General features: G+C 37.9%; 2 protein-coding genes across 2 annotated transcripts; both read right to left on the bottom strand.

The window, feature by feature from the left end:
- Positions 1 to 3,608: 3,608 nt before the first annotated feature.
- LOC138024426 (uncharacterized) lies at positions 3,609 to 4,844 on the bottom strand. Its single transcript, XM_068871628.1, has one exon. It carries the CDS (start codon positions 4,713 to 4,715, stop codon positions 4,230 to 4,232), a length of 486 nt encoding a protein of 161 aa, XP_068727729.1. The 5' UTR covers positions 4,716 to 4,844; the 3' UTR covers positions 3,609 to 4,229.
- Positions 4,845 to 8,213: 3,369 nt separating this feature from the next.
- Positions 8,214 to 9,480, bottom strand: LOC138024485 (troponin C, skeletal muscle-like). The gene has a single exon (XM_068871697.1). It carries the CDS (start codon positions 9,389 to 9,391, stop codon positions 8,909 to 8,911), a length of 483 nt encoding a protein of 160 aa, XP_068727798.1. The 5' UTR covers positions 9,392 to 9,480; the 3' UTR covers positions 8,214 to 8,908.
- Between the last annotated feature and the right edge of the window lie 520 nt (positions 9,481 to 10,000).

Here is a 10,000-nt window from a genome sequence, read left to right as displayed (position 1 = left end):
CACAACCTCAAATTTTGTCAATTCACGTCGTTTTCAGGACGAGGACGGCAAAGAAATGCACCAAAATGTAAAACGCATGTGCAGGGTGCGCAGAGCTTTTATTTTTGCTCATTCAACCTATTATTTTTTGGTGTACTCGAAGCCGTCGTCGTCGTTCTTGCGTCAGCTCCGTAATTATTTTCCGAGGGCGCGCTGGATATTTAACAATTAGACCCGTAGCCCGCAAGAGCTACGGGTCAAAAGCCCATGAGGCGAAGCCAAATGGGCTATTGACCCGTGGCCCTTGAGGGCGAAGGGTCTAATTGTTTTAGTATCACCCAACTAGTCGGACAGAAAAGGCAATAATAACGTTAGCAAATGCAAGTTAAAGAAATATTTAATTGGGAATTAAACGAAAGAAAGCATCACGCTTTTCGCTCCTCGAGGACTATTACTTACAGTCCTCTAGTAGCTTAGCCTATCAAAATGCAGGATTTGCATTAGTCCACTAGTTGGGTGGTACTAAGAAGTGATAGATAACGCTCCGAGTTGGTTAGAATCATTTTTTATTATAAAGATACCGATGAACTACCAGGATTCTTCCTTTCACTAAATAATCATATCTTCACCGCGCGCAGTGAACATATCATTTTTATCTTTCACATGTGAGAATATAGGTGTCGTCGGTCTGGATAGTAGCAGAGATATCAACATTTTAAGAAACAACACAACACTTTTTAAATTTAAAAAACCCGAGCTTCCTCTTCATTGTAAGATACTTTTGTGCTTTAATGTAATTCTTCTCTACTTCATTAACATTTTAATTGCAAAATTCTACCTTATCATGGTTTGTTTTTCATAACTTTCATATCTTGTTTCATGTTACACAACATGCTTGTTCGCTTCGCTCACTCGTGAGAGATACTTTCAGCACTCGAAAATTAAATTCGTATCCCCGCGCGGTCATGTAATATCCTCTATTTAGTATATTCTAAAGCAGTGGATAGCGTTGAACGCGGGCGCTGATTGGCTCGTCAAACTCCGAATATCCTGTGCTATTTACCTCCGAGCAACTCGGGAAAAAATGGCGTCCCGATTTGCATCCGTGACAAGTGAAGAAAACATCCAAATTAATTTTTGGTGCTGTATATTATCTCAATGTTTTAGTATATACTAAAACAACTATTCACCTCAGTGTCGGTGGCTAGCGTTGGATATACTCGGGCTGGCTGGATATTTAACAACTATTCACCTCAGTGTCGGTGGCTAGCGTTGGATATTTACCTCGCCGCTTCGCGGCTCGGTAAATATCCACCGCTAGCCACCTCCACTTCGGTGAATAGTTGTTAAATATCCAGCCAGCCCGAGTAGAATAATTGTCTTATTAAAAACTCCAGGATCAACAATTCTTCCCCTAAAGCATCGATTACTGCCTCGGTCAATTGCGGTCCAAAACGGCTTTTGTCGGCCATTTTTTCCTCAGGGCGGCAAAAGTGTTTTTTTGCTTTATTGCTGACGTGTTCCTTGACCATATTAGGTACAGCAGGTATGTGAACTGATAACATGTGCCCGGGGAGCCAATAAAAATGCAGGAAATCTGATATCCGTAGTTCAGCTTTTAATAACATGAAATAGAAGTTAACCGAGGCCATGACTCTCTCATGGCCGTCCGATTGCGCTGCCCTTGCTCTAACAACTGAACGATTCTTTTTATTGAATGTTCGTCCTCGGATATTGCGTTTCTAGCTTTCTGATTGGTTCACTCTATCTCGGTTTTCAGCTCATATACCGTATGACCTAATATGGAAACTGATCGCGTCAAATGTTGTGAAGGTGGAAACTGATTGACTTTAACTTCCAAGTGTCCAAACGTTCAGAATTTTAATGAAAATTAATGAAACAATTATTCCCTTCGTGCGTGTTGGATATGAGACTGGTTATAGCCAACACGCGATTATGGAATGATCGGTTAAATATCACTCTCAGCCTTATTTCATGATATTCTTAAGTAGTGTCCTTTGACTTTGTCCTCTATTTTTACCTTGGATATTATTGGCTGCTAGTGATAACCATCGAGAGAAACAGCCGAGAGAGGCTTGTTTGCGTGAGAGAATGCTAGAAGTCTTTGGATACCAGATTAAGGAGTCAAAAATGGTCTTTGTAATCGATCATGCTATAGACCCTTCGCATAAATGGCAATGTACATCCTAAGCCTCACATTCATGTGAAAGATCCTTTGTCTAGAAACATAAATCCGAGGTCAAGGATGTGCAAAGTATTGTTATTCAACTTTAGGCGCCATATATGCAAAGGGTCTATGGTGTCGTTTGCAATAACATTCTTATTGCTGATACCGAGAACTTGCCCTTTAAATGAACAAACAAGAAGAATGTTGCTCAAGACGCTCACAGAGACGAGAGAAACCAGCAGTTACGTTCGCACATACCTTGACAATATAAGCAATTGTCTCTTTTTGACACCTGAAAACAGCCTCAGGTGGCTCCAATACGATTCGAATCCATGGCCGATGTTGGCCGATGTCGGTGCAACGCTCGACCAATAAACTGTTGCGTACACGTAATTCTCGGTACCAGTCCCCATGAGATTTGTGTAGAATGATTTCAGAACTTTAATTCCGCAAAAGACTAAGAATTGTATATTTAGTATTGCCATCTTCCAACCCTGATAGCAGTATACTGTTGGTAAGGTTACCGCAGCAATGTTATCATGAACATAAAAAAAGCAAATACTTAATATTGTTTTCGAGTGCTTGTAAATAACATGATTGTAATATGGGTCATTTGTTTTTGTGGGATGCCTGATTTGGGATTTTCGGCTTTTCCCGTGCGCATAAAACCCGACTTCGAATGGAAGCACTGCCTTTTGTGTGAAAGATGTGACTTTTTTAATACGTACATACAATAACTTATTTTCCCAAGTTTTCTTTTTACGCATTTCGGAATGTTACGGTGATAGCATCTTCTTGTCTGTGCGAAGAATATTCAAAGAACAAGTGCGACCAATAGCGAATAAACTAATACCGAACCGTTAGAGAAAGTTAATAGGGAGCTTAAGATCTACGACGGCGACGTCGACGAAAACGTCACCTCAAAATAGAGCTTTGCTCTAGTAAAAGTCTTTCGCGATTATTCCACCTCGTTCACTTCGTACAATGTGGGCGAAGTTTCCTAAAAATAAATTGGTACGAGCGGTTTCAGACTGAAAATAGAGAATGAAAGATTCTCTGTTGCATGCTAACGTTGTCGTCAAAACCTAAAATTTAGTCATTTAACGTCGTCGTCATGCAGAGAACCGCAAAAATATGAGCTAAAATCCGTGCCGCACGTGCAGCACGATTATTCATGCTCTTTTAACCAATGATATCATTGTTTTCTGGCGGTTTCGACGACGTCGTCGTCGTAGATCTTAAGCTCCCTAATGACCCCTCAAGAATCTGGGCACAGTCCTTCCTCCAACAGCCGTTAGCAATGGAAAAGACATACTCAGTTCCATAATTTGTTTTATACCAACTAATTATTAGTCTCTTCTGGAAATGCTAAAGCCAGGACAACTGGGGTTGAATTTCGGTAACCCACGGTTCTAAGGACCAAAGTACAAATAGAATAATATAATATTGTGGATTTAATGCAAATTAGATGTCTGTGTTTAGCGACTCAAGCATATCAAGTTAAATTCAATATAATCTTCTTAATATAGTAACCAGGATCGTTTGAGGACATAGCAACGCTTTTATGACCCAAAACAAGTATTTTATTTCGAGGATAGGTTTAAAGCAATTTTCCTCAGTTTGAAAAAAAAAATCACTAAATGGCCTCAAACTACTGAGCCAACTAAGACCAAGACATGTTCATTTTCCTTGTATTCGCTTGGTTACTGACACTTAGACGGCTCTCACACTATTTTGATTTTACTGTTAGATGCACCATGCTAGGGCACGTCGACAACATTTATAGCGCGTATTGTTGTTATAAACTACTTCACCTCGAAACACCCAATATTACCTCTAATAGGGACAAAAAAAAACATGACAGCAGCTGGTCGTTCTAATTCTACATTTTGTCAGTTTTTTCCAGACAGAATATACAAACTAAGGAAAAATAAAACGCCCTGGCCAAACTGTTTGTTAGTAAACCGAACGAAAAAAGGTATTTCGCTTTTCCGGGCTTTTATTGCTAGGGTCTTGGCTTCCGGCTGCTCCTTCATTTGAGTTCGTCTTCGTATATGGCTTCTTAATCGACGGAGACCCAGTTTAACCATTTCATTAGTTCGCAAAACGAGATTTTTCCATTTTTGTGTTCATCAAGGTATTCGAAAAACCTCTTCACATCTACTTCCTTGTATCCCAAAGAATCAAGCAAGAGTTTCAGTTCGTCTTGACTCAAGCTGTTGTTGTTATCCTTGTCATATGTTTTGAAGAGATCCACTGCTTTACAAAGGGTTTGGAACTGTTGTTGATCGCGGAGAAATTCAAAACGCTCTCCACTTCGAAGCCAGGCCAGAAATTCCTCAAACGAGATGCTTTGATCGCCATCCTTGTCTAATAACAACGAATAAACCTTGGCTTGATCCTTCTTGAATCCTAGATCTTTCTGCAGAAGGTCATCTAATTCGGTGGAGTCTAACGTACCTGTTCCACTCTTGTCGTACTTATCGAAAAGGCTTCGTATCACAATCGTCGGCGTGTTACTATTAAAGAAACTTGTTCCTGCTTGCATTTTGACGAGAAAATGATCGCTAACTTAGTTCGCAGGTCCCTAAATATATCTGCGTTTAAGATCCTTTTAGGAATACCATAAATAAAGTGATCAATTGACGTCAATTGGTGGATGGTCACTCGACCTCATCATCGGCAGAAAGACAAAGTGAAATATTTCTTTACTTTATTCCTAAAAAAAGTCTCTTCTGTTAATTTAACAGGCGAGGCTCGTGTCAAGAGGTACAAATTTCCGTTACTTTGGCCGAGAGTTCACAAAATCGGTTACTCAACGAATAAGCTTGCAAGATATGATCGTGACTTGGCGAAACATGTTCCTGACGTCATTAAATATTCAGCTTAAATGCACCATTTCAATCTTATTTTCCGCGTGATTGCGGGAAAATAAGAGGAAGGATGACATCGTGGAAAAACTCAGTTGCAACTGATTGGTCTACTTTAAAAACAAACGCTCATAGTTTCCGGTTTGTTGGCTCTTATTCTAAATAACGTTTGAATAGCGGGAAGCGAGCTTATCCTTGATTAGGAAAGCAAAGAAACAGCTTTTAAATCTGTTTTCAGGGGAGGCCAGTTAACCGTAATTATTTTGCACCGTAATGTTCCAAATCCGAGTGCTTTTTCCTTATCTACTGCGGAAGCATTGTAAACAAAGCAGTCTTTTAATGAAAGAACTTGGCTTTGTAGTCTTACACTTGCTGATAGTCCGGTGTGAAGCATTGTCTGAAATTATTGAACTGTTCGATTGTTATTCACATGGGTGGGGAGAAAAGAATTAATTTTGCACTTTTGGGCATGCGTTTACGAATGCCAATGTTGACAAAGATCAACAAATCGAGAACGCCACATATCCTGGCATTAAAATATTAGGTAAGGGGTAATCAGTTGATATAATACCTATGATCACATCCGGATGGAGATTAGATTCATAATCTTTTCAAAACTGAACGCTTCGAGTGAATGCAAACAAAGACAATATCGGATAATTTTGCAGAAAGAGCACAAATCGTCAGTCGGGTAACCTATTTATGGTGTAACGGTTATTGTTAAAAACCAAGTTATCCATATCAAAGATAATTTGTGGAGACAATTGAGTCAATAGTTTCTTGAATATTAAGTCAGATATACTTACAGTCGATATAGTTTACTTTTGTATTTATGACAGAGCAGAGGGCACGTTCCACATTATGCCCTCTTAAAGAGCTTTACAACGAATAGACTTAAAAAAATAATTTCTGTGTACACTTGTTATATATTTATATGCATAGAGTGCCCTATACATTGTTCCATGGTCTTTCAAGGAAACATTGCACGAAATTCTTACTTTAGTTACACGGCAAATTATAATAACCTATCTTTATACATTATAAAGCATCTTGTTAAGAACCAAGTTACCTATATCACCGATAATTTGTGAGGACATTTGAGAAAACAATTTTGAGAAAATAGTATCTTGAATTTGAGTGGAAAGTCAGACATACCTATGGTCAATAATTATAATCTACTTTTGCATTTATACAGAGCAGAGCACGTTTCACATAATAACAATAATAATAATAATAATAATAATAATAATAATAATAATAATAATAACGATTTATTAACAGCATTTCTACAGAGTAGCTCTACATCTGTTAAATGAAACTAAATAGATATCTGTTAAATGAAACTAATATGTAACAAGAAATTATACGCTATACTATATACATATTACCTTTTATTTTCACTAAGATATAAAATCATGAAAATCAGGATGATAAAACTACCAGACATGGAAATTAAGCCAGCCGCATAATAGCCTTAGCTTTTAGAATTTTGGCACTTTCCTTAACAAAATGATGGTAATCTGTAATAGAACTTACGCTGGTTGGTAAATCATTGTACAAGTTTGCAACGGAGTCTTGAAATGTTCCTTTTGGTAGGGAAATCCGCAGAAGTGGTGTACTACTTGATCGTAAGGTGCGACTGGGATTATTAGGTATTCAGGCCAGTTGTTGTAAAGTTGTTGTTGTTGTCAAGAGCACGATGTCCGAGTTTTAGAATACTCAGTTGATGCCCTTAGGCTATTAAAAAGCTTTAAAACAAGTAGAATTTAAAATAATTTTTTACTTATACACTTGTTAGATATTCTGCAAAATTCCGTTGTACACTACTGTCACCGCTCCAAGTAACAAAATTCTTACTCCAGTTTCACTGTAAATTGTAATAAATAATAAATTATCTTTGCATGTACCGTATAAAGTATATTTTTAAGAACAAAGTTACCCATATCACGGATAACTCGTGAGGAAATTTGAGAAGACGACAGAGACAGCGAATTGTCTACAGATGGTTTTGAATGACGAAATCAGACGGCCATGTTCGTGTACAAAAAAATAGGAAGTTATGGCTCATGTTTTGCATTATAATAGAGTCAATTTCCCAAAGGACTTTTTTCGCTATTGTTATATGCACCAACATGGCTGCTGTGACGTCAGTTGAAAACCATCTGTTGCAACATGTTGCAACGCTGACTGTTACAACTGCGGGTGACCTACGTACGCGTTCCCACGTTGCCTTGTCTTGGTCGAAGTGATGCGTCAGAATAAGCAATGAACAGAAGAAGCCTGACCTTGACATTTCTGCTTTTATTTTACTTTGCGTAGGAGAATTGTGGTCAATCGTGAGTGAAGCAGAACTGATGAGTTGTCAATGATCCCTTTGGTTAATTGCCGTGATAATAGCCTTATATACATAAAGAACGAGTAACTATAACTGTTGTCGTGTGAGACTTGTTTTGGTTCTTTCTTTTTGAGGTACTATTTTCCCTTTAAGCCAAAGACATATTAGAAGCAAACAGTGTTAAGAGACACAGTCAATTTTCCCGAACATTGCATCATGTATCAGGGGCACCTAAAGTCAATTTTCGGTAAATATCTGTTCGGAAGACGATTTGAGATCTAGAATTTTCGGAACGTTTGTTGTAACATTTCTTGCTTGCCTGCCTTTCCTAGGATTTTCGAGAATCTAAAAAATAGTATAATTGCCCATTTTTAACGGGATTTTTACCCTTAAAAAGGTCACCTAGAATTTTCGGGAGCCTTTTTTTCTGGCTGAAATTTTCGAAAAAGTAAGTTTTAATACCTATAATTTTCGGATCACTAGACTTTTAGCTAGGAAATCCGAACAGATGAAATTTTTTTATGGGATAAAAATATGCCTGTATCTACCGTTTAAGTACTAAAATACGTTTGACAATGCTATGTTTAAGTCGTTTTGAACTATATTCTCGTTGGGTGCCCCTAATGTATGATTTCATCGGTCAAAAATATTTTCTTCGTGACCAGATTAATTAATGCCTTAACCCATTCTCGTTGTGAAAACTTAACTTCAAGTGAGGCCTATAGCTACTGTATTAGTTAAACAAAGAAAATATCAAAACTCCGAGCTTTCGCCGATCGACGGCATCATCATCATTCTCCTTGTGGTTAATCAGATGAAACGCCTCTGGTCTTGTTCGTTGTTGTTGCTAAATAGTTGCTTGAATTTTATTTAAAAGTCTCATGTACTTACGGTCATAAATATAATATACTTTTTGCATTTATACAGAGCAGAGCACGCTTCACATGATGCCCTCTTAACTTAAAACGTTTTTACAGCAACTAAATAGTTTCTTGAATTTTAGTTAAAAGTCACATATACTTATGGTCAATAAATATAATATACTTTTGCATTTATACAGAGCAGAGCACGTTTCACATAATGCCCTCTTAACTTAAAACGTTTTTACAACATTTTCTATGTTCACTTCTTATACGTTATGCCTAATTGCACCGTACATTGTCCTTGGTCTTTTCAATAAATACTGAACGCAATTCTTACTCCAGTTACACTGCAAATTGAAAACAAATTTTGTTTATACAGAAGTTGAATAATATTTACTATCTGATTCTCAACTTTCGTTGTCACACAAAAATTAATATTCTTTCAGCTGGACCAAAACGTCATTGTGACGTCACTTATTGTTATTGCTGTACAAACGAGAGCCCTATTTGCTAAAGAAAAAAAGTTGTTTTTTCTTCCACTAGCTTAGACATTGGAGTAACAGAATGAATTTTCTCTTTAGCTTTTGTTTTAAAACGTCTCGGCATGGTCTCAACTTCATCTCTAATAGTAATGAAGGGCTTGTAAAGAGACATCATGTCAACAGCAAATGTTTTAAATCGGCGCCCAGTTTAGCCAGATCATGAACTCCCAGAAAGAAATTTTTCCATCGCTGAGCCTGTCCATCGTTGCAAAGGCTTTATCCATGTCCAGTCCCCCATATCCGAGAAAATTCATCAGCGATTCGAACTGCTTTCTATCCAAGGTACCAGAGTCGTTCGTGTCGAATTCTTTGAAGTAGTCGTAGGCCATACACACTTGTTCAAACTTGGTGCTGTCACTTACTCGATCCAGTTTATCACCGCTTCGTAGCCATTCTTTGAACTCGCTGTATGAGATGGCTTGATCTCCATCTTTGTCAACGAGAAAAAAATAAATTTGGGCTTGTTCGTACTCGAGTCCCAGCGCTTCCTCGAGGAAATACCTCATTTGCTTTTTATCCAGTTTTCCATCTCTCCTCGTGTCGTATTTGTCGAAGAGACTGTGAATAGCAATCGAGGGAACGTTTCTGTCAAAAAAGCTGAAACCACCAGCCATTTTGAACTGTTTTTCGATCTGATTTTTCTTCGTGAGCACTTTCCTATGCTTTCACCGTATGTGGTTCAATTAATGAATCAGGAGGCAGCCACGTTTGCTTATATAATCGCGGTTGACGCTAATTAATGCGGTAACTCAACTTTCAATTCAGGAAATCACGTAGTGAATTATTAGAAATAATTTAATAATCAAATGGTCGACGTTTGCTGAAAACCCCCTCAAAAATGACCTTGGCTGTTCTTCCGGTGTTTAAACAAACACTTGAGGAGGTAGATCGATTGTTTTTCTTGAAAACGGTTGGATATTCCGCTGCAGTCTCAAGCTTTAAAGTCCCGAAAACCTCAAGTTGTCGAAGAGGATTTCATCTTTACGTTACTAAATACCTTAAGAAGAAAAAGCGCACAACAACAGGGGAGAAACTTGGAATAAGCTGCGACAAAATCTGTCAACTGTTTGTTTTCGTAATATTGTAATGAAGGCCTTTGACATCACTGCCTCTACTTTATGCTAATTGCAAGGGTTCTCTCGAGGTTAAGGTTAGTGCAATATGTTTGGGGCAGGATGCACTGTTACGTTAATGAATTGTTACTTACAGATGCAAAAGAATTT

The sequence above is a fragment of the Montipora capricornis genome, chromosome 11, assembly GCF_036669925.1.
Source record: "Montipora capricornis isolate CH-2021 chromosome 11, ASM3666992v2, whole genome shotgun sequence".
Taxonomy (NCBI): Eukaryota; Metazoa; Cnidaria; class Anthozoa; order Scleractinia; family Acroporidae; genus Montipora; species Montipora capricornis.
This window is presented reverse-complemented; position numbering and strand designations above follow the sequence as displayed.

Bases quoted from the DNA above. Each gene is read 5' to 3' on its own strand.
- LOC138024485 (XM_068871697.1), bottom strand. From the start codon at position 9,391: ATGGCTGGTGGTTTCAGCTTTTTTGACAGAAACGTTCCCTCGATTGCT.
- LOC138024426 (XM_068871628.1), bottom strand. From the start codon at position 4,715: ATGCAAGCAGGAACAAGTTTCTTTAATAGTAACACGCCGACGATTGTG.